The sequence below is a fragment of the Arabidopsis thaliana genome, chromosome 2 (assembly GCF_000001735.4).
Source record: "Arabidopsis thaliana chromosome 2, partial sequence".
NCBI lineage: Eukaryota > Viridiplantae > Streptophyta > Magnoliopsida > Brassicales > Brassicaceae > Arabidopsis > Arabidopsis thaliana.
In genome coordinates, this window is record NC_003071.7 from 17,359,992 (window position 1) to 17,382,857 (window position 22,866).

Here is a 22,866-nt window from a genome sequence, read left to right on the forward strand (position 1 = left end):
ACTTCTAACCGATAAAATAAATGGTCCACTATTTCTTTTCTTCTCTGTGTATTGTCGTCAGAGATGGTTTAAAAGTTGAACCGAACTATAACGATTCTCTTAAAATCTGAAAACCAAACTGACCGATTTTCTTAACTGAAAAAAAAAAAAAAAAAAACTGAATTTAGGCCAACTTGTTGTAATATCACAAAGAAAATTCTACAATTTAATTCATTTAAAAATAAAGAAAAATTTAGGTAACAATTTAACTAAGTGGTCTATCTAAATCTTGCAAATTCTTTGACTTTGACCAAACACAACTTAAGTTGACAGCCGTCTCCTCTCTGTTGTTTCCGTGTTATTACCGAAATATCAGAGGAAAGTCCACTAAACCCCAAATATTAAAAATAGAAACATTACTTTCTTTACAAAAGGAATCTAAATTGATCCCTTTCATTCGTTTCACTCGTTTCATATAGTTGTATGTATATATGCGTATGCATCAAAAAGTCTCTTTATATCCTCAGAGTCACCCAATCTTATCTCTCTCTCCTTCGTCCTCAAGAAAAGTAATTCTCTGTTTGTGTAGTTTTCTTTACCGGTGAATTTTCTCTTCGTTTTGTGCTTCAAACGTCACCCAAATCACCAAGATCGATCAAAATCGAAACTTAACGTTTCAGAAGATGGTGCAGTACCAGAGATTAATCATCCACCATGGAAGAAAAGAAGATAAGTTTAGAGTTTCTTCAGCAGAGGAAAGTGGTGGAGGTGGTTGTTGCTACTCCAAGAGAGCTAAACAAAAGTTTCGTTGTCTTCTCTTTCTCTCTATCCTCTCTTGCTGTTTCGTCTTGTCTCCTTATTACCTCTTCGGCTTCTCTACTCTCTCCCTCCTAGGTACTACTATTTCTCCCACACAATCTTAACTTCTTCTTCTTTTTTGGTATTTCTATTTGATTCATCACTTATCTTCTCTGTTTTTTACTCTTCTCCAGATTCGTTTCGCAGAGAAATCGAAGGTCTTAGCTCTTATGAGCCAGTTATTACCCCTCTGTGCTCAGAAATCTCCAATGGTTAGTCTTTTTATTTCACCTTTTTACCAACTCCTGAAGAAAACAGAGTTTTGATCTTTTCATCTTAATATTAGAAACAGAGTTAGTGTATAATCTGCATAAAACTTACGGTTATCGATTCTTGTTTATGCACGCAGGAACCATTTGTTGTGACAGAACCGGTTTGAGATCTGATATTTGTGTAATGAAAGGTGATGTTCGAACAAACTCTGCTTCTTCCTCAATCTTCCTCTTCACCTCCTCCACCAATAACAACACAAAACCGGAAAAGATCAAACCTTACACTAGAAAATGGGAGACTAGTGTGATGGACACCGTTCAAGAACTCAACCTCATCACCAAAGATTCCAACAAATCTTCAGATCGTGTATGCGATGTGTACCATGATGTTCCTGCTGTGTTCTTCTCCACTGGTGGATACACCGGTAACGTATACCACGAGTTTAACGACGGGATTATCCCTTTGTTTATAACTTCACAGCATTACAACAAAAAAGTTGTGTTTGTGATCGTCGAGTATCATGACTGGTGGGAGATGAAGTATGGAGATGTCGTTTCGCAGCTCTCGGATTATCCTCTGGTTGATTTCAATGGAGATACGAGAACACATTGTTTCAAAGAAGCAACCGTTGGATTACGTATTCACGACGAGTTAACTGTGAATTCTTCTTTGGTCATTGGGAATCAAACCATTGTTGACTTCAGAAACGTTTTGGATAGGGGTTACTCGCATCGTATCCAAAGCTTGACTCAGGAGGAAACAGAGGCGAACGTGACCGCACTCGATTTCAAGAAGAAGCCAAAACTGGTGATTCTTTCAAGAAACGGGTCATCAAGGGCGATATTAAACGAGAATCTTCTCGTGGAGCTAGCAGAGAAAACAGGGTTCAATGTGGAGGTTCTAAGACCACAAAAGACAACGGAAATGGCCAAGATTTATCGTTCGTTGAACACGAGCGATGTAATGATCGGTGTACATGGAGCAGCAATGACTCATTTCCTTTTCTTGAAACCGAAAACCGTTTTCATTCAGATCATCCCATTAGGGACGGACTGGGCGGCAGAGACATATTATGGAGAACCGGCGAAGAAGCTAGGATTGAAGTACGTTGGTTACAAGATTGCGCCGAAAGAGAGCTCTTTGTATGAAGAATATGGGAAAGATGACCCTGTAATCCGAGATCCGGATAGTCTAAACGACAAAGGATGGGAATATACGAAGAAAATCTATCTACAAGGACAGAACGTGAAGCTTGACTTGAGAAGATTCAGAGAAACGTTAACTCGTTCGTATGATTTCTCCATTAGAAGGAGATTTAGAGAAGATTACTTGTTACATAGAGAAGATTAAGAATCGTGTGATATTTTTTTTGTAAAGTTTTGAATGACAATTAAATTTATTTATTTTATTAAGTTTTTTTTGGTAAGTTATTTATTTTATTAAGTTTTGTAGTATATCGTCGTTATTCGTTAAGATAATAATCAATTTGTTTTCAATATTTTAGGAAATATTTGAAGCACAAGAAAAGAAATAGTAGGTGGTCCTATTGGACCTATATAAATAAACTAAAATATTTATTGAATATCAAAATTTTGTAATTGATAAAGAAGTTTGGACTTCATCGCCGCTCACTCCTCTCTCATCAACTATCGCCTTTCTCTTGTTCGCCCTAATTTCAGCCGCTTCTTGCCGTTTTCTTCGTCGGAGACCAGTGGCCGGTGGCTTCCGTAGCATTGGAACTGGTTTTTTTGTCCTTGTAGTTTATGCTTTGTCTTGTAGTAGTAGAGATCTCGTCCTTGATTCAGTTAGTTTTGGATAGATCTGAGTAAGTGCTTGGTTGATTCTGCAGATCTATTGGCCCTCGTTTGGGGAATTTTTCGGTTTGTTTCAAGGGATGACTTTTGTTTCGTTGAGGTTGCGGTAGGAGCGGTTAGATCTGTTGATCTTTTCCCGAACCTTGCCTTTCCCTCCGTCTCTTGTCTCCTTGCTTCAGCCATCAATTCCCATTTGGATTGCCCCATTTCTTTTCAGAGGTTTCGTTATGTTTTTGTTGTGATAGTCTTCTTTGTTGGCAGTCGGTCTCTCCTCCTTAGTGTAGTTTGTTGTGGTTGTTAGCTTTCTCCTACCTTTGTGGTGTTCTCTCACGATGAAGGTTCTCGGAGGCTAGGCTTCTCTCTTTGTCCTGCTTCAGATCTTTTTTGATAGCTTTTTGAAGACTTCTATTTAGATGTATTTAGACGCCTCAGTCGTCACCGTCGCACCCGGAGGCTTGTTCGAGTTTATTCCAGTTTGGTTGGCTTGCTGGGTTATGAAGTTCTTGGTTCTGGTTTCGAGAGATTGGCTCTCTTTATGATAGGAGGTGGCAGATTTTTTTTCGGGGTGGCCGTGGGCAGCCGAAGTAAGTCTCATCGCAAGTGCTTATGAGGAGGAGGTCTTATTTGCCGCTTGTAGCTATTGTTTTCTTTGGTTTTTAGTCTTGTTGTCTCTGTTTATGTATTTGGGTTCGTTCTCTTACGTTTAGGGTCCAATTTTTGCTGCTTTGTGTTTTAGTTTCTTTTGTTTCCCTTTCATAGGGCTATGCTTCCGGGGATATCTTCGTTTTCCTCCGGCTTTGTCTCCGAGAACTTTAATTTCGTTCGTCGGCTTTGTTTCTCTTGTTTAGGCATCGTGTAATTCCCTGGTTCCACATCAAGTTTATCAATCAAATTTCAGTTTGAGTGACAAAAAAAAAAAGAAGTTTGGACTTTTGTTGTCATATGTGTTTATTATAAATAGCCCAAGATAAGAAAGGCTAAGTGGCCCAATAACAAACAAATATATATATCGAAATAGGCTTCTTCGTCTCACACGTTATTGACCAGAAGAGTGAAGAACCCTAGTTCCCAACAAGGTGACGATGGCGGCAGCGAGGTAATCCTTTTTTGAACCCTAGAAATTTTCTGATGTGCTTTCTTTTGTAACCTCTTTTTAACATAGTATTTATTATGTTAGCTTGAATGCATCTGGAAAAGGATCGAAGAAACCAAATGGGTTGAAGGAGTTTCTGGAAAGTCTAGAAGCTCTGAAGGCAGATCTTAAAACCTTGAGTAAGGAGGAGCTGCTTGAACTGGAAAAGCGGCTGAAAAATGTGGCTCGTAAGGCGAGGGAAGAGCTGGAGAGGCGTATGGAGCAGCCCTAATATGTCTCTGTTTACCCCTTTTAAAATGTCTTAAGGGTCGTTGAAATTTAGTCTTAATAATCGATTTAGTAGCTATTGTCTTAAGGGTCGTTGAAAATTAGTCTTAATATGTAGTAAATGATCGATTTAGTACGTAATGTTTTAGCTCCTGTACTGAGAGACTCAGGGAGTTGTTATGTTGTATCTTTGGATCTATATATGCTTGATCCTTGACTATTTTTATTGATGCTTATCTCTCTCTGCTTTCTATTCTGATAGAGAAATTTTGATTTTGGCCAAGTTAAAATAAGGAACTCAACGTACAAGCGAAAACCATTTTTTCTACCGGTTAGAACAAAATTATGAATAAAATGGACTTCACAACAATGCTAAAAAACTGGTTGTTTTTGGCATTGGATTCTTTGATACAATATGTGTTTCTCGGTGAAACATTCAAAAGCTGCAATGGACTAAGCATCAAACACAAAGGCCATTGGCTCTAGGATTACTTTTGTACTTGACCTCAAATATTTTCTATGGGCTGTGTTGCAGTTGCCATTTGTTGAACCTCTATGCAAATAAGTTTCTTTTGTTGAATCAGTGCTTGTGTGAACCATATATCAATTTTGATTTTCTCGTTTTCTTGGCTTATCACTTGTATTGGACTCACTCGACAGTAGGACTTGAATCCTTTATCCTGAGAGATATCACTTGGTTTTCTATGTTGTAGCTGTCTTGGTGCAGAATAACAAATTATGATATCTCGCTTTTTGTTTATTGTGTAAGATCTAAAACCTGACTTGCTCTGCATATATTACGAATATATTCAGTTCTGAACAAAGACAACGAGATGTTGAAGCGCTGCTGGTCTGTGCACACTCTCTTCTTATCCTGTCCCTTTTATAGCCTCAGCTTGTGTATGTAAAATGCTGCTGGTCTGTGCACACTCTCTTCTTGTCCTGTCCCTTTTACAGCCTCAGCTTGTGTATGTAAAATGCTCCTGTTCTTGCAGCTGGAAACGAAGAGGAGATTCGAGAGAAGATGCTCTGAATCATTGCAGAGCGAGTTCCAGAGATTGTGGCTTTCTAACGAGTAATACTTCTCATCAGCATTTCCCTCTTCGTACTCTACAAAAATTTCATCTTTCAATTTGTTTTTTTTATTTGAATGTCAGATATTACGTTGCTCAATGGCTTTGGATGACCAAATGACGAGACCAAGAAGGGAGCAAATTGCTGCAAGGCAGCGCGAAGAGGTATAGATTATCAATGTGTTTATTGCTGCTCTGGTTACTGATTTCTATTTTGACATAATATTAATATTCCTGCCTTTAGTTGTCTTAGTCTTAAATCTATCTATGCATCTCAGATTGTAAACTTATTAGACTCGAGTCTCTTTAATTAGAGTTTAATATATTGTTTCAAGACTCGGATTTTATCTATATTTAGAATTTTATAGAAGGTATGGCTTATGAACTATTTAATGATCGGAAGAATTTGAGACTCAATACCGAAGTTCGAAGACGAGTGGACAAAACAGCAAAGATGGTTCGGATGTATTGCTTGATGAACTCACGAGGGTAATGATCAGAGTACATGAAGCTGCAATGACTCATGCCCTATTTTTTCGAAAGCAAAAACCATATTCATTCAGATAATCCCGCTAGGGACTCATTGTGCAGCATAGACATACTATGGAGAACAGGTGAAGAAGTTGGCTACAACGTTGTGCCGAAAGAGAGCTTTTCGTATGATGATTAAGGCAAAGATGATCCTATAATACGAGATCTGGATACTCTACCCTAACAATTTACAAGGGACGACAATTTGATGTATAATAAAGTTTGTTTATCAGCTCAGGAGTGACAATATGCAAAACTTTTGGCTTGGGATAAAGATGCTAAATTTGTGTTGATGAAGAGAAGTGGTAAAATTGTAGAATTTTATGTCTATTAGTTTGTGTTCACTTTAGGTGTTTAAGTGTGCTTATTGAGGTACGTAGAATTAAAAAAATGTTTCATACCAGTCAAAAAGAAACCTATGTGTCCGATAATTTGAAATTTGTGATTCAGTTAATTAGGTAACCAACATGGTAACTGTTACATCATTAACGAGGAACCATATCTCATGTTCAGAACCGCCCGAATACCGTAATTGGATCTCCCTTTGTATTTTATGTTATCGGTTTCAACTATAACACTTTTAGCTTAAGATGGTTATGATTAATTATAGTGAAAGCAAGGTTACGTGCGAATTTATGGGTACTTTGTGGCCTCACACTTAATTTAAACATAGGATGGTTATGATTAATTCTAAGAATTCTTAAGTTGTGGTTCTCTAATAGTCGATGTGGTTCACTAATAATCGAACACATACACTATGTTATACCTTCTTCGTCCCGATATCTCTAGAATTTTATTTTTGAAATACATTGGTATAATTAGATTTGGTGTAAATGGTGTTAGAAGAGTTCATAATCACATCAAAAACTTGTCCAATGCAAAACATCAAGAAGAAGAAGAAACAATCAAATCTTGTAATTCTTTTGACAAAAAAAGAAAGATTTGGTTGAGACTTGAAATTTGAAAATAGGTATTTGTTACACCTAGCATTGTTTTGACATGCGAGAAAAGCCTTATTTCCAATTTCCATTCACGTATTAACTTATACTATAAAAGTATCACTTGTGCACTTATGTATTTACCATTTAAACTTAATCAAGAAAACCAACTTTAATCTCCGTAGTATATATATGTTATGTATATCGGTAACATTATTTACACAAACATTTGACACATGTTTTCGATCGTTGTGGTGTTAGTTACCATAAAGTAGTGCTATTTAACATCCCAATTTATTTTGTATCGTTTTCTTTCGTTTATGAGTCACGTCACTACATATACGACCGGGACAATATGGAAAAGGATCTCTACGACACCGTTTAAAGCCAAAACTAACATGTTCAACGACTCCAGTTGCGTTGTCCCTTGTCATTTATCTGTGATCCAAATGTCAACATATTGATCAAAAAGAGCGTCAACGTAAAACAAAATTCCAAAATCAAATCAAATTAACAATTTGTTAGCCGGGTCCATCGTGGACCTACCCTAATGGACGGTTGGGATTAGAGCATGGAGGCGAGACTTTTTTTCTTTTCTTTTTGATAATAACGGAGGCGAGACTTTGATGATAATGAAAGTGAAATCTGACTCTATAAAATTGTAGGGACAATTAAACCCAAACTATCATACGTAAGGAAAAAACATTACATATCGTAAACACACTCTTTGTTAACAACTGCATATGGTATATATATATGCCTAATTAATAATTTTTGTCTCCAAAAATGTACTTTATAAAATAAGCTAATGAAAACATATATTGCAAAAGATAATCAATACACATGCGTATGGATCCAGGATGTGCGTATTGGTAACAAGTAATATACTGTACTAAATTACTAATACTTATATTGTTAAACTAACTCTATGTTTTCTAGCTGATAATGTTATCCTTAATAAACTAACAATATATGTTTAATTTTATGGGGGCCTCCCAAATGATAAGCAATAAATATTGATGCAAAATGTGTATAAATACACACACAAATCGGCCACACCTCTTGAACACTCATCATCACTTTGGTCGGCCGCTTTCTTCCTTCCTTCCTCCTCAAATAATCTACACATATATAACATCCCTCTTAGTTTCTCTGTGGATCCATTGAGACATATATCATAAGTAACAATGGTGCCATACCAAGAACTCACTCTTCAGAGAAGCTTCAGCTACAACTCAAGAAAGATCAATCCAGTGACTTCTCCGGCGCGTAGCTCACACGTTCGTTCTCCTTCTTCCTCCGCCTTAATCCCAAGCATACCTGAGCACGAACTCTTCCTCGTTCCTTGCCGGAGATGCTCCTATGTCCCTCTCTCCTCCTCATCGTCGGCCTCTCACAATATCGGGAAATTTCACTTGAAGTTTTCTTTGCTCTTGCGTTCTTTCATCAACATCATTAACATCCCCGCTTGCAAAATGCTCTCTCTTCCCTCTCCGCCGTCTTCTTCTTCCAGCGTCTCTAACCAACTGATCTCACTCGTTACCGGTGGATCCTCTTCTCTCGGGAGAAGAGTCACCGGGACTCTGTACGGACACAAAAGAGGCCACGTCACGTTTTCGGTCCAGTACAACCAAAGATCCGACCCGGTCTTGCTCCTCGACCTGGCCATGTCAACGGCAACTCTCGTCAAAGAGATGTCGTCGGGGCTCGTCAGGATCGCGTTGGAGTGCGAGAAGCGTCATCGATCAGGTACGAAGCTTTTCCAAGAGCCCAAATGGACGATGTACTGCAACGGGAGGAAGTGCGGCTACGCTGTGTCACGTGGCGGCGCGTGTACTGATACAGATTGGCGCGTGTTGAACACGGTATCTAGGGTTACTGTTGGAGCCGGAGTTATTCCGACGCCGAAAACTATTGATGACGTGTCCGGTGTTGGTAGTGGAACGGAGCTTGGTGAGTTGTTGTATATGAGAGGCAAATTTGAACGAGTCGTTGGGAGCCGTGACTCGGAGGCGTTTTACATGATGAACCCGGACAAAAACGGAGGTCCAGAACTCAGTATTTTTCTTCTTAGAATATAATAAAGAATAAAATGGTTTTTAAAGAGAATTTGACTTCTTAAAAGTTTGAAAATGTCTTTAAATGACGTATTATTATGTATATGTAATATGATTGCAATGTTGTGTCATGAGATATATGTAAGCGATATTGATATGAAAGAAAGAGAGAGGGGCCTAGAGTATGATAAGGTTTTGTTTTTCTAGTTGTTTATTTGATGTGTGGTATTTTTGTATCTTTGTTATTGATCAATAAGAAGAAAAGAAGGATTTGATTATTATTAGTTTGTGGTTGCTTATATGCAAGGCATGAAGATCCCCACATGGTCCGTCATGATTAATGCCAAATTTAAGATTCTTGTTGTCTTTTATTATAATCTCTGTTTAATTTGAGCAATGCGAATTTGCTTTTACTTGTAAAGCAGCGAGCGGTTTAGATAAAACTAAAAAAGAAGTACTAATTATATAGAAAGCGGGATTGCTTTTGAGTTTCGAGTTGTAATGTGTAACAATCAATTCATAACCAAACACCTTTTTCATTTATTTAAGATATAACATATAATAATACCATCAAATTAGTCAGTTACACTTGTAGTTGTAGGTAAACAACTATAACAAAAAATTAAGGGATAAAATGTGTACAAATATATAACATATAAAAGAATGGGGAAGAAATAAGAGGAAATGGAAAATAGAGGGATGGACCGTGGAAAAAAAGTGGGTGGGAAAGAGCGGAAAGGCCCACAGGGATTGATTGAGAAAGTCCAAAATCTCATCAAAACAGCCGCAAAGCCAAAAATTCCCTTTTTACAAAAATTCTTTTGCATTTTAGGACCACATTTGTTTTGCATTCAGCAGCATTCCCTATATATAATCGGAGAATCGTCAACTGAAATCCAAACTAAGTTCTAAACTCTGTAAAAAACTTAAATATTTTTTGTCATTTAAATTGTTTATATTGATCAACTATGACTAGAATAACATTGGGAAAAACTCAAATTCTACTATTCTAACTCCAAAATAAAAATTTCAACCCCATTTTAGTTTATGGTTGTTTTACATTCGTTTTCAATCTACGTAGTTTTACAACTCCAAAATAAAAACTAAATCCAAAATAAAAATTGCAACCACATTCGGATCTAAGCAAAAAAAAATCAGAATAGTTGTAATTATTTTGTTGATTTGCCGGTCTACACAATGATCAAGTCTAAGTTTTTTTTTTTTTGAGACTTTGGTACTTTACTTGATTATTTGTTAAATAAATTAATCAGTTTGTTTTTTTCAAGTTCCAAACAAGATAAAATATAAATTCTGATAAACTTCATAAATCTTAAGAACTTGTCATTGTAAATTATTCGTTACCAAGCAAATTATTAGTGGGCTCCGTATTATAAAACGACGCATGCATACCTTACATACATGGCTACATGTGACATATAAAAGAATTTGCATCGGTTACCAATCTGATATATACAAATACGTATAACCAAGTAACCAACCTATACGTATATGCATCATAGCTAGCCTAGACGATAGAGAGCGGATCATATGGAGACAGAAATGTCAAGACCACAGTTGTGACTTTTCCTATGAGAGAAAAAGAGAAGCATATTTCAAATAAAATTGTGAAGGTATAATATTTTTCCAAAGAGAGCAAATATGCATCATGAACACATGCCCTCGCCTTTTTTTTTAAGTAAACAATTTTTCTTTACATCACTAAAATGCATGTGCTATCGTTTTTGGATAAACAAATTTCGACACTGAACAGATCCCAGCGCTCTGAAGTTTAAGCGCTATGCATATCTATCTTACGGTAACAAGTGGTCGGTCAATGAATATCGTCGATCTTCCGTTTAACAATTGAACGTTATTTTCCATTAATCAACAAGGAACACAAAATGAAAAAGTTATGTCTCAAACGGAAACACTAAGTTCTTCGTTGTTCATAAACGGGAAAAAATACAAAGAAGTATGGAACTGTACGTGAATCAGAAAACTAAGAAATGAGCAATTTAAACCAATTCATGAGGAATCATGAAGAGTATAATTAATTGAGCAATATATACCTAGCTAACCCACTTACTCAGTTTTTTTTTGTTAAACACTTACTTACTCGTACGTAAATTTGGTAACGGGAAAAATTATCAGAAATATATGTGGCTAGCAATAGCTTAGTGCTATACAAAAATACTTTTAATAAGTCATGCTATAAATGATAGCAATATACTCAGAAAGCACATGTATCCATGCATATCATATAAGGACGGTGTTGCATTATTGAATACGCTTGCATACCTGATTCCAGATTAGAACACATATGCATCATGAACACATGCCATCGCATTAAAATTTTAATACTTGCACTTTTTCTCTTCGGGCAAGTCTAATCTGCATCGTGTACATTTTCTGTCTTCCTGTTTTTCTTACACTAGTTCTGTCTTCATATGATCCCCTCTTTCTATATTCTTTCATTTTTAACGGATCTCTTCCTCCATTTTTCTATATATATAAAAGAAATGACTTGGTGGAGTCATGGAGATAACATTTTCAATAAAAATATAGGGCAAATATTTTTGCATGGAAGTATGCATGGAAGTATCTACATGTGACAAAATACTAATTTTTATAAATAACTTCTGCAGTAACAATGACAATCACTTTTTGTGAAAACTATTCTTATAAATTATTTTCCGTCTCTACATATTACATGTCGCTTAATTAGGAGGAATATTATGCATTTTGCGTTTCTGATTCAATAACCTACGCTGCTTTGCATTATAGTTTCTCGAAAGTTATGCATTATAATATTATGGAGTAATGCGCTTTTTGGGTTGGCAAGTCTGAATTCTCTTGCCCACGGCATATGTATACATTGTTTCTGATTTGTAGTGATCTTCACGTGTATAGCTGCGGAGCGTTAATACTAGAAATAATAAAAACAAAGTTTTATATTAATTTTTTTGAGTGTTAATTCTTAACGTAGATTTGTCATTTGTTTTTCTTTTTCTTATATGTAAAACTATTGTATACTGTATATCCAATAGTTGTATAGTGATCTGACATTAAAAGAGGATTCCACTATGGGCGCTTAGCTCAATTGGCGATGATAAATCATAATTTTCGTTGTGAGAATATATAATAAAAGTTCGTAGTCAAATAAATGAACCTCAATTAGCCTTACTATCCTAAAACTTCCTTTTTGGGGTTTAACGTTATTATATCATAAACCTTATATATCTACCTTCGAATTTAAAATGCTAAGATGCTTTTTCTATATATAAAGATTGTCTCATATGGTGCTTCACGAGTCAATTTCCAACCAACCATATAACATACATGATATAGGTGATCGTTCAATCGTAGTGGTAACATGCGCCTTTGGTCACATAGATCAATCATCACTCTCAACACCCTATTTTGTATCTAATAATGATTTTTCTATATCTTATAATTTTCTTATAGGTTCATATTTTTCTTATGTTTAGAGATCATCAAGTAGAATTAAATGAAAACTCGTTGAATTCGTTCTAGCGCGTTGCGTTAATCAAATATCACGGGAGTTAACCAAGTTGGTGAACCTTTTTCAACTCTTATTACCATATCATTGGTAGATATGATTGTTTTTCATGCACACATTTAACTATATTATAATATAATAGAACGATCTCATCATTTATAGAAAAATGACCCTATTGTTGAGTATGACGCTGGATAAGTCATGTAGTAAATACATATTACTAATATTGTTATTTATTTACTTATTAGCTTTAAATTGATCATCCACATAAATCCTTGAATTTTATCATCAGTGCAACTGTGCAATGATATATATAGTGAACATTCATGAATGTAAAGAACTAAATATTAGAGTTTACTCATTATATACTTACTAAGTATTACTTTACAGGTTTCGATGGGTTATTACGATTTGGGCAGTTATTTTTGTTTTTGTTTTTGTTTTTGTTCAGCTTAATAGATCAAGAGGTCAACGTGGCTAAGAAATCTACCATAAGTCGAGGCTTAATAAAGTCGAAAAGAAACATTAATTTAGTTAATTGTATTATATATGTACGATAGTCTAATATATCTTTGCAGGTTAGAGAAGAAAATCAAAGACGAGAGATCTGAAATATCCTAACGTTACCAAACAAAAGAATACTTTTTCTTTACAAAATTGATTGAATACCTCTCTATAATTGATATTATGTAACTTATATATTCGTATAAAACACACGTCCACGTATTCGTACAGAGTGATTAACAATATTTAATTATACATATAAAGAAAACATTATCCTTACAGTCTACAGAAAGAAAGGACAACGTGAATGATATTTCCATGCATGAGATATTTTCACGATATTATTTTTGGATCTTAAGCCGACAAAGGTAGTGACTTTTTCTACCTTAATAATACAATAGTTATTTAACAAATCATAATATTCGAAGCTAAATTATTGCTAATCTTCGGACTATCAATTATATCCCTCTAAAAACAACTAGTGTGTTCCTAAAGTGCTCATCCAACCAATTAACAACTCGATGAAAATTATGTTAATCAAACACGTGTATTAGCTTAAGCTGAACAACATAAGTATCTCTTTAACAGAAAAACATAAATATCTTCTAAGTAGTTACAGATATTTGATCATTTCTCAATAATCAACTAATTAAGAGTGGTAACCGTACTACTATCATATGTATATAAGTGTGCTAAAGGGTCTAGCCCTCTTACCAGAAACAGGGTCTTACCGTTTTTAATATGTAGTGAATTTCAAATAATATTGAATTATGGCCATACGTGATACGTGTAGTGTTAAAAACAAATCCAACTAAAATGTTATCGGAAGCTAAATTTTTGTTTGGGATAAAATGTAATTTTATTTTACCAAAATGGAACATAGTTAATTACAAAAGTTTATAAGGGTAATGAGTTTTAAAAAGGTAAAATTAAAATGCTAATTAGTTAGTTGAAAGTTGAACTAATAAATAAAACAACTATGAGATAAGCTAGGAATGTGCAAACCATTGAGCCAACCAGCTACTACAACCTTTACGATAACAACGAGCAAGCAGAGTGTCCCAGAGACCCATCTATCTCCTACAAAAATTGGTCGTCCAAACTGTTTTTTTTTTTTGTTACACAAACGTATCTCTATGTAAAAAATTGTAATAAGCCCAAAATTTAATCATATGAAGCCCATCTTAAGCCCAAATCCTATAACCAAATTTGGATTTATTTTGCGTGACGAGCTGTAAAACCTTAGAAAACCCTTCTTTCGCTGTTGTTGCCGGAGAAAATGGTGATGATGTTGAAGAAGACAGTGAAGAAAGGTTTAATCGGCGGAATGAGCTTCGCTAAAGACGCCGGAAAAATCAATTGGTTTCCCGGTCATATGGCTGCAGCTACTCGCGCCATTCGTAACCGCCTCAAGCTCTCCGATCTCGTTATCGAAGTTCGCGATGCTCGTGTCTGTAAACACTCACTCACACTATCTCTCTTTATATTCGATCCCTTTATCATCGTGGAAGGAATAATCTGAATTGTCGTTGTCTTTGTTTTTGGGTATTTTTGCAGATTCCTCTGTCATCGGCGAACGAAGATCTACAATCCCAAATGTCAGCTAAGAGACGTATCATTGCTCTGAATAAGAAAGATTTAGCAAACCCTAATGTTCTCAATGTAATTCGTTTTTTTGTGTGAACCTTTGTCTTTCTTTAACCTCTTGTTAGTCTCTGTGAGGTTGAGTTTCTGAATTTTTATGCAATTTATAGAAATGGACTCGTCATTTCGAATCCAGCAAGCAAGATTGTATTGCCATTAATGCTCATAGCAGAAGCTCTGTCATGAAGGTTAGATGATCCTCTTTACATTTAGGTTGGTGTGTTAAAACCAGTTATAGTTTCTTCACACATATAATTTGATGAGGATTTTCTACTACTGCGCATTGAAAAGTTACCTTCTTTGCATAATTTTTCGTATGTAGCTGCTTGATCTCGTGGAGTTGAAGCTCAAAGAAGTGATTGCTAGGGAGCCTACTTTACTTGTAATGGTGGTTGGTGTCCCCAATGTTGGAAAATCTGCGCTCATTAACTCGATCCATCAAATTGCAGCAGCTCGTTTTCCGGGTAAGATATTGGTGTCTCAGCTTATCAGCAGTGTTGAGTACACATTTCACAGATATAGTCCGGACTGTGAATCCGATTTCTCCAAACTTAAACTTACAAGTTAATTATTTCATGAACAGAATGATGAATGAAATGTAACGTGGCTTATTTCGTTATTGTATGCATTATGTGCATAGTGCAGGAGAGATTAAAGAGAGCTACGGTTGGTCCATTGCCTGGTGTAACACAAGATATTGCTGGTTTCAAGGTAATCTTTATTTGAAAATCCTCTTTTTTCCGTATGCCTGTTAATTGTTTGTGGATTTGCTTCAGCATGATTTTTGAACACATGATGAAAATGTTCTGTGGTACAGATTGCTCATCGACCTAGTATATATGTTCTAGACTCCCCTGGTGTGTTGGTTCCAAGTATCCCTGATATCGAAACCGGTTTGAAGCTTGCTCTTTCAGGTTCTTATCTATATCTTTATCTCCTTTCTCTTCTTTCTTCTTGGTGCTAGATCGTGTAAACCCGTACACTAGATTTAGTTCATCAAATGATGATACAGTTTAGGTCTTATAATCTCAGTTCTTAGTTTTTCTCTAATATAGGGCCGTATTTCTTACAGCATATGATCTCTCTAGCTAATTGTTATGCGTTTGACATTCTAAGGGTCCGTTAAAGATTCAGTAGTGGGTGAAGAGCGGATTGCACAATACTTTCTAGCTATTCTAAACATTCGAGGGACTCCTCTTCATTGGAAGTACTTAGTTGAGGGAATAAACGAAGGGCCTCATGCAGACTGCATCGATAAGCCAAGCTATAACTTAAAGGATCTTCGACACCAGAGAACCAAACAACCAGATTCATCTGCTCTGCACTATGTCGGGGTTAGCATAATAACCTTATATCTCTACCTTGCTTTCCTTCTGAAATTGTCCTGACCAATGAAAGGTTCCCTGTCATCTACAGGATATGATTTCAGAAGTGCAACGATCACTGTATATAACACTCTCAGAATTTGATGGGGACACGGAGGATGAGAATGATTTAGAATGTTTGATAGAGCAACAGTTTGAAGTTCTACAAAAGGCATTGAAGATTCCTCACAAAGCATCCGAAGCAAGGTTAATGGTCTCCAAGAAATTTCTTACTTTGTTTAGGACAGGTAGACTTGGTCCCTTTATCCTTGACGATGTCCCTGAAACTGAAACTGACCACCCCAATTCAAAACGGGTAGTTGTTTTGTAAAATCTTAAAGCAAATTGTACCACATTATGCGTGCAGCTTAAGATGATGATTCTATTTGTTTACATTTGAGATTCAATGGCGTTGCTCCAGTAACTCCAAAGTATTTGAATGAACAAAATTGAATCATGATAAGATTTGGCATCTGCCAGAAACAATATCTATCTGGTGTCCTCATTTATTGGCCTCAATGAATTCTCGGTACTCTTTCTTCATCTTCACACCCGATATAGTCCTACACAGACTCGGAATCTTTAGCCAAACCTGAACACAATAATCTATGCAATTTTAAAACTGAGAGAACGTTTCCTAACCTGAGCATTTCCTTGTTCTTGAAGAACTGCACACATGGGGTTCCCATAATTCCAGCTGCTTCAGCAATTTCTTGATCTTCCTCGATGTCAATCTCAACAAAATGCACATCATGGTTATACTCATCGACCACCTGAAACAAAATGAAGGAGAAGTGAACAAATGGTCAAGTAAATCAGTCCAAAAAGATCTCTTCCGATGAGTTTCATTTCGACTAATAAAGGAATACCTTGTTCAAAATAGGCTTCAGAGTCCTACAGGGGCCACATGTTGGTGAAGTGTATAGTACCAATATAACTCTTGGACTCTCATGGTATAGTTTTCTAAGAGCATACTGAAAGCAGGGGAAAAAACATAAGGAGAAAGATGTGAGGCAGAGAAAATGCTTGTAGGTAACAAGTTAAGGTTCATATGTTAACAAACCTGTCCCTTGTGCTTTGTAAGAGTGATGTCAAACTTTTCTTGGACATCCCGTTGTGTGAATTCTTTCTTGGCCTCTTCAGTTTGAGGCTGTAACGTGAACATGAAAGAGAGTAAGCCTTGTGACGTGTGCTTAAGAGATAAGATATTTCTGAATATTTCCTACCTGGTGAAATTCAACAAGAAGATTGTTACTTGTGAGGTATCTCTCGGCTGACAAAGCAGCTATGCATCCTGATCCAGCAGCAGTTACAGCTTGTCTCCATTCGTGGTCCTAGAGTGACAAATAGGAGAATATAGCAAACACAATTATCGAACCAATATGACTTAAAAGAGTTAATACCAACACCGAAAAATTGCTAAAAGTTCCGAAGAATACCTGCACATCTCCTGCAGCAAATACACCTTCAACTGATGTATTTGATGTTCCTTCCCGAACCAAGACGTACCCGGAGCTGTCGAGTTCGACTTGGCCTTCCAATAACTGACTGTTTGGCGAATGCCCTATTCCATAAAACAATCCTTTTGCCTCCAGCTCAGTTTCTTCACCCGTATCAAGTCTTCTGAGTAGAATGCCAGACATCTGTCCCTTGGTGTTGCTCAATACGTCCACGGTTTCCGTGTTGTAATGCACTGTGATGTTTGGATTGTTGATCACTCTGAAACATTCGCCATAACCAACCTGTTAAAAAAACACTCAGGGTGTTGAAAAGACTCAACTTACGTTGTGCTCATTAGTCTATAATTCCGATAGCCAGCAAAAAAAAAAAGCACTCTACTGGTTGGTTATAAATTTACATGCAACGGAAATCATAACCAAAGGCTTTCCCAGATATATCCAATGGATTTGCGAGGGAACAGGGGATAGCAGTCAATACATGCAACAAAGAACGCTCAACATAGCTATGACAAAACACATTTCCTAGTTTGGACATAGCATTTATCTAGTTTTAACTGTTTATCTTCAGAAATCAAAGAAGAGGAGTAGAATATAAGGCAGACGTGATGAATATAAGAACTCACCTATCTTGCATAGCCTTGGAAGCTCTCAACTGATCTCTGCGAACAAGCAAATGAACATGACGGGCATATTTCGTGAGATACAAGGCTTCCTCTGTAGCCGTATCTCCTCCTCCAACCACGGCAAGTACTTGCCCCTTAAATAAAGGCGAAGCTCCATCACAGATAGCACAAGCACTTATCCCCCTACTCCAGAATTCTTCCTCTCGAGGTAACCTTAACCTCCTTGCTGTAGCGCCAGTGGCATATATAATACTATGGCACTTGACCTATAAAAAATGGAAACATCAGAAGAGAGCTGAAGCCAAAAAAAAAAAACTATTTAGAATTTGAAAAAGAAATAGTGAGAAAACAAAGAAAGATAATCACCTTACGTTCACTAGTTTGCACAGTAAAAGGAGCAGTTGTGACACTAAGAGATTCAACATCTTCTGGATACAACTCTGCTCCCCACCTCTCTGCTTGCTTTCTCATTCTACAATTTTCACACAATAAATAATTGCATCAGAAACATATAAGAAACGCCACAAACTAACAAAAGAATCAGACTATGTTATAGCTCACTTCTCCATTAAATCGGGACCCGTGATACCGTCTGGGAATCCCGGAAAATTCTCAACTTCAGTAGTTGTCATCAACTGTCCACCGGGAACTCCGCCCATCTGATACCCTTCAAAAACCACCGGCTTCAAATTGGCGCGCGCTGCATATATCGCCGCCGTATAACCGGCGGGACCGGAGCCTATAATCACTACATTCTCGATAATCTCGCCTGCAATTAATTATTAAAAAACCAACACAGAGCTCGATTACTTACACTGCCAAAAACCTTAAGAAAGAAGCAAAGAGGAACTCCTCAAGTACCTCCTGAAGAAGAAGAAGACGGAGAATTGGCGGTGGCGGAGACTCTGAGGCGGAGGGAATCAGAAGAGCGAGTTCGGGTTGGTTGACGGAGGAGATAGGAGCCGCCGTGACGTGTGGTAGTAGTAGTAGTGAGAAAGAAGAGATGAGGAGGAGGAGAAAGAGCGGATGAGGCGGCGGAGACACGGTGAGGCGATGAGACGGAGGCAATACCGATGCCTATCTTGGGAGACGCAGCCATATTTTTTTTGATTGCCTTACCTTTACCAGAGACCATACAATTGTCTCTTTGGCTTTGCAGTTAAAAAAAAACATCCCGATTTTCTGTTGGCGACTGTGCCTCACGCGCCTCAGCATTATCTCTTTGCTTCCAAGTCCACAGGCTTAGATGATTTTCAGCCGTTGGATATATGTGATGAAGCGACTGAACGGTGGAGATGTGTTTTGACTGATTTTACTTCGTCTTTTCAACGGAGGGATAAGCCAATCGCTTTTTTTTTAAGTGGGAAAGATCGCCAAGAGTTTAAGTGGACGGACGACGCTTTTTATATTGGGCCATAAATGGGCCTGTTTTGGTACTGAATATTTAGTCACGACGAAGATTCTTAAACCCACCGGAAAATGGGCTAATCTGTGTGCGGATTGCTTCGCCAAAAAGTTAGTACTAATAATTTATAAAGCATAACTAGCTAAATGCGAAGACTATATAGTTTACTTAGTTCTGAAGAGGTTGAAGTGGAAATGAAATGAACTAGGAGTTGGTGAGGGAAGGTGACAGACTATTTTTTCTTAAGTCAAAAAGTTAAGCTGACCAAAAAAGAGCAGCCCAATGAAAGCAAGGATCTTTATCTTTAGTCTAGTGTCTGAATTCCATGCACTTCCAATGTTTTAGTCAACAAAATGTACTTACATTTGATGACTTGATGTTGTATAGATTCGTTAGGAAGCCACATCACTAAACGTTAAGCATAACTTTATGGTTAAAAAAAAACCCCCCCACCGTGTTCTTACTTGTCATCCAAATTCGATCTGCCATTTGAAGTTTCCTAAGCTGTTCTTGATGACTATTCTTAAATTCGATGTTTATATCTTACCATCTAAATTAAGCCTTACAAGAGCTACATATCCAAGTAGTATATGCTGGAGTAGTTTTGTGATCCCTTAATCTTATTGTTCAACAAATAATTTCAACAGGACATATATATGGATCACTACTGTTAAAACGATATAGTAGAGCTTAAGCGTTAGGATTTGTATTATTAGTTGTCTCTCTCTTTTACAGACGCGTGGAAGGTACGCGCCGTCATAGGAACATTGTCGGTAATCCCCTTCAAACACCAGTAGTCAGTAGATCGATGACTTGAATTACATCACTGTCCCCTACTTTGACCAATAGAGATCTAAAGGTTTCCTTTCTTGCATTATTGTGCTAAAACCGACATTTACTTAAGTTACTTGATTATGTCTTGGAAAAAAAAAAAGATTTTAACTTTGGGAACTTTTATTCAACTGAAATTTTAAAGAATTATTTAATTTGGAATTCCTTCTATAAATTTACTGGCTTTTACCGTTATACGTTACCATAAACTTATATATATGATCAAATTCGACCGTGATGAATGATCACTTTTTTAACTTTCCATTCAGATCAACTGAACCCCCTTACTTTTTCTATATATACTCTTTTAAGCACTTGTTTATATATTATCAACAAATTAAGGTGTCGAAAGTAACATACAATTAGACAAAGCATGTATAGTCAAAAAGATAGATAGTCATCAATTTTGAAAAACGAGCAATTTACATGATCCTACAAAACAACAAAACTAACTATATGAAATATCAAGTTTATAATCATTTTTAAAAATACCATTACAAAAGATTTGTACTTTGAATATAATTTAACATGAAATTTAGAAAACGATCTGTTTAAGAATATAACTTCTGCTATGTGGTATTTTAACTGGTACTTTATAGAGAAAAAAAGATTGGTAATTAATGTGATATTTTTGCAATCCATATTATATATTCGAGAGATTTTACTAATGATAGTACTTGATTAATCATTAGAGAAAACTAAATCTTACAAATATAGGTAGACATGATGAATAATATGCATGATTTGCGTTTCGTAAATTGATAGTACCACCTCACCTAAAGGGGGTCCAAACGAGTTGCTTCATATCACAATATCCAATTTTACCAACATACATTAATATATGTGTATTCACATATATACCTCGTGATTAATATTTTTTTTAAAATCATTTTTCGTTTGTTTCCTATACGTCTAATCAAACACACACGTTACAACTAAAATTATATTGACAATATAGCTCGGTTGGTAAAAGCAACGACTACTGCAGTTTCCCTGAAAAACTTAAGACCAGTACTAAATATCAACTATACAAATTAAGTTGATATCAGTTTTTTTGGGGGTAAAGTAATCCAATATCATTCTAAAATTAAAAGCAAAATGTCGTTAGTTATACATGTTAGAGACGAGCGTTGTGTTTGAGAAAAAAAAGAGTTATGTCGTATAGTGGATTCGACGTAAATATTATCGATGGTTGGTTTCAAACCTGAAAAATTACATGTCATATTGTCATCAAACATCGATTTTCATTTGATATAAGAAAAATATATTTACAAACACAATCGTGTGTGTGTGTATGCATCATGATTATATGCATGTTAGTGTTAGAGTTACATATTCTATAGAATATGTAAATAGTTAGAAGCGTACGTTCCTTGAAAATTGTTCAAAGTATTTCTATTATTGTTTTCTTTTGTTAAAGTATTTCTATTATTGTCTCAACCACCTAATTAAATTAAATAACGTCTCTATCTCTTTCTATGGAGTCGTGTTACGTCTTTCTAGTTTGAGATCTTCTACTACTTGTTTTCTTCAAGAATAATAATTTTCGTTTTATATATGGAAGATGCTGGTGAACATTTACGGTGTAACGATAACGTTAACGACGAGGAGCGTTTGCCATTGGAGTTTATGATCGGAAACTCAACATCCACGGCGGAGCTACAGCCGCCTCCACCGTTCTTGGTAAAGACATACAAAGTGGTGGAGGATCCGACGACGGACGGGGTTATATCTTGGAACGAATACGGAACTGGTTTCGTCGTGTGGCAGCCGGCAGAATTCGCTAGAGATCTGTTACCAACACTTTTCAAGCATTGCAACTTCTCTAGCTTCGTTCGCCAGCTCAATACTTACGTACGTATATATGCTTCACTGTTTCAATCAGTATTTTAAACTATTTGTGTTTCTTTGAGTTTACTAAGTGTATTTGCTTAATTAAAGGCATTAATGAGTGTTGTTACAAAAATATTATAGGGTTTTCGAAAAGTAACGACGATAAGATGGGAATTTAGTAATGAGATGTTTCGAAAGGGGCAAAGAGAGCTTATGAGCAATATCCGAAGAAGGAAGAGCCAACATTGGTCACACAACAAGTCTAATCACCAGGTTGTACCAACAACAACGATGGTGAATCAAGAAGGTCATCAACGGATTGGGATTGATCATCACCATGAGGATCAACAGTCTTCCGCCACTTCATCCTCTTTCGTATACACTGCATTACTCGACGAAAACAAATGCTTGAAGAATGAAAACGAGTTATTAAGCTGCGAACTTGGGAAAACCAAGAAGAAATGCAAGCAGCTTATGGAGTTGGTGGAGAGATACAGAGGAGAAGACGAAGATGCAACTGATGAAAGTGATGATGAAGAAGATGAAGGGCTTAAGTTGTTCGGAGTAAAACTTGAATGAAACTAGATTGCTAGATTGATATTCGTAATATACCAGTTTCTTCATATTCTTAGAAGTTTTGCATAACTATATATAGTACTCTTTTAAGACATGCAAGATCAGAACATATGTCCGAGAAATATCGGATTCTTTGCTGTATTGGTTAAGTCTCGTGTTCATAACATGGTACATCGTGTGTATATATATAGCCATTAACTAAGAGAACGTTTTCTCATGTATTTGCGAAATTTAAAACTATTTTGGGTAGATGAGATGAGTTACATCTCACTTTGGGCTGTGG

At 36.4% G+C, this 22,866-nt stretch overlaps 6 protein-coding genes and 2 long non-coding RNA genes across 11 annotated transcripts; 5 read left to right on the forward strand and 3 right to left on the reverse strand.

The window, feature by feature from the left end:
• Positions 1-382: 382 nt before the first annotated feature.
• AT2G41640 (Glycosyltransferase family 61 protein) lies at positions 383-3,797 on the forward strand. 3 transcript variants are annotated; one of them, NM_001202799.2, is made up of 4 exons: positions 428-873; positions 972-1,049; positions 1,187-2,327; positions 2,900-3,797. In NM_001202799.2, the coding sequence occupies exons 1-4, from the start codon at positions 663-665 to the stop codon at positions 2,946-2,948; spliced, it is 1,479 nt and encodes a 492-aa protein (NP_001189728.1). In that variant the 5' UTR covers positions 428-662; the 3' UTR covers positions 2,949-3,797. The 3 variants fall into 3 exon arrangements, with proteins under 3 accessions (NP_565952.1, NP_001324475.1, NP_001189728.1); NM_129727.4 differs by lacking the exon at positions 2,900-3,797 and having other exon boundaries at positions 383-873; positions 1,187-2,610; NM_001336930.1 differs by lacking the exon at positions 2,900-3,797 and having other exon boundaries at positions 383-873; positions 972-2,610.
• On the forward strand, positions 2,654-4,527 carry AT2G41650 (uncharacterized protein). Its single transcript, NM_129728.3, has 2 exons — positions 2,654-3,960; positions 4,042-4,527. The coding sequence occupies exons 1-2, from the start codon at positions 3,947-3,949 to the stop codon at positions 4,226-4,228; spliced, it is 201 nt and encodes a 66-aa protein (NP_181696.1). The 5' UTR covers positions 2,654-3,946; the 3' UTR covers positions 4,229-4,527.
• Positions 4,528-7,112: 2,585 nt separating this feature from the next.
• Positions 7,113-7,392, reverse strand: AT2G09290. Its single transcript, NR_140505.1, has one exon. It is a non-coding gene; the product is annotated as an other RNA (long non-coding RNA).
• Positions 7,393-7,500: 108 nt separating this feature from the next.
• Positions 7,501-9,215, forward strand: MIZ1 (MIZU-KUSSEI-like protein (Protein of unknown function, DUF617)). The gene has a single exon (NM_129729.3). The coding sequence runs from the start codon at positions 7,954-7,956 to the stop codon at positions 8,845-8,847; it is 894 nt and encodes a 297-aa protein (NP_565953.1). The 5' UTR covers positions 7,501-7,953; the 3' UTR covers positions 8,848-9,215.
• A 271-nt stretch (positions 9,216-9,486) lies between these two features.
• On the reverse strand, positions 9,487-9,787 carry AT2G09295. Its single transcript, NR_140506.1, has one exon. It is a non-coding gene; the product is annotated as an other RNA (long non-coding RNA).
• Positions 9,788-14,005: 4,218 nt separating this feature from the next.
• Positions 14,006-16,247, forward strand: AT2G41670 (P-loop containing nucleoside triphosphate hydrolases superfamily protein; the record flags this gene model as incomplete). 2 transcript variants are annotated; one of them, NM_180022.2, is made up of 8 exons in its annotated part: positions 14,006-14,297; positions 14,405-14,509; positions 14,602-14,679; positions 14,814-14,955; positions 15,132-15,202; positions 15,309-15,405; positions 15,608-15,825; positions 15,908-16,247. In NM_180022.2, exons 1-8 carry the CDS (start codon positions 14,127-14,129, stop codon positions 16,184-16,186), a joined length of 1,161 nt encoding a protein of 386 aa, NP_850353.1. In that variant the 5' UTR covers positions 14,006-14,126. The 2 variants fall into 2 exon arrangements, with proteins under 2 accessions (NP_850353.1, NP_001323473.1); NM_001336931.1 differs by having other exon boundaries at positions 14,405-14,679; positions 15,908-16,186.
• On the reverse strand, positions 16,164-19,068 carry NTRC (NADPH-dependent thioredoxin reductase C). The gene is made up of 10 exons (NM_129731.6): positions 18,800-19,068; positions 18,500-18,707; positions 18,305-18,410; positions 17,939-18,204; positions 17,295-17,574; positions 17,082-17,189; positions 16,919-17,005; positions 16,725-16,829; positions 16,498-16,628; positions 16,164-16,418 (listed from the first exon to the last, which is right to left on the reverse strand). Exons 1-10 carry the CDS (start codon positions 19,035-19,037, stop codon positions 16,358-16,360), a joined length of 1,590 nt encoding a protein of 529 aa, NP_565954.1. The 5' UTR covers positions 19,038-19,068; the 3' UTR covers positions 16,164-16,357.
• A 2,587-nt stretch (positions 19,069-21,655) lies between these two features.
• HSFB3 (heat shock transcription factor B3) lies at positions 21,656-22,860 on the forward strand. Its single transcript, NM_129732.2, has 2 exons — positions 21,656-22,028; positions 22,149-22,860. The coding sequence occupies exons 1-2, from the start codon at positions 21,732-21,734 to the stop codon at positions 22,584-22,586; spliced, it is 735 nt and encodes a 244-aa protein (NP_181700.1). The 5' UTR covers positions 21,656-21,731; the 3' UTR covers positions 22,587-22,860.
• The last annotated feature ends 6 nt before the right edge of the window (positions 22,861-22,866 follow it).

Coding starts and splice junctions, on each gene's coding strand:
- HSFB3 (NM_129732.2), top strand. CDS start 21,732: ATGGAAGATGCTGGTGAACATTTACGGTGTAACGATAACGTTAACGAC. Junction 22,029..22,148: donor TTCGCCAGCTCAATACTTAC/GTACGTATATAT, acceptor AAAATATTATAG/GGTTTTCGAAAAGTAACGAC.
- AT2G41640 (NM_129727.4), top strand. CDS start 663: ATGGTGCAGTACCAGAGATTAATCATCCACCATGGAAGAAAAGAAGAT. Junction 874..971: donor CTCTACTCTCTCCCTCCTAG/GTACTACTATTT, acceptor ACTCTTCTCCAG/ATTCGTTTCGCAGAGAAATC. Junction 1,050..1,186: donor GTGCTCAGAAATCTCCAATG/GTTAGTCTTTTT, acceptor TTATGCACGCAG/GAACCATTTGTTGTGACAGA.
- NTRC (NM_129731.6), bottom strand. CDS start 19,037: ATGGCTGCGTCTCCCAAGATAGGCATCGGTATTGCCTCCGTCTCATCG. Junction 18,205..18,304: donor TGCAAACTAGTGAACGTAAG/GTGATTATCTTT, acceptor CATTTTTTATAG/GTCAAGTGCCATAGTATTAT. Junction 17,190..17,294: donor TTGCTGCAGGAGATGTGCAG/GTATTCTTCGGA, acceptor TTGTCACTCTAG/GACCACGAATGGAGACAAGC.
- MIZ1 (NM_129729.3), top strand. CDS start 7,954: ATGGTGCCATACCAAGAACTCACTCTTCAGAGAAGCTTCAGCTACAAC.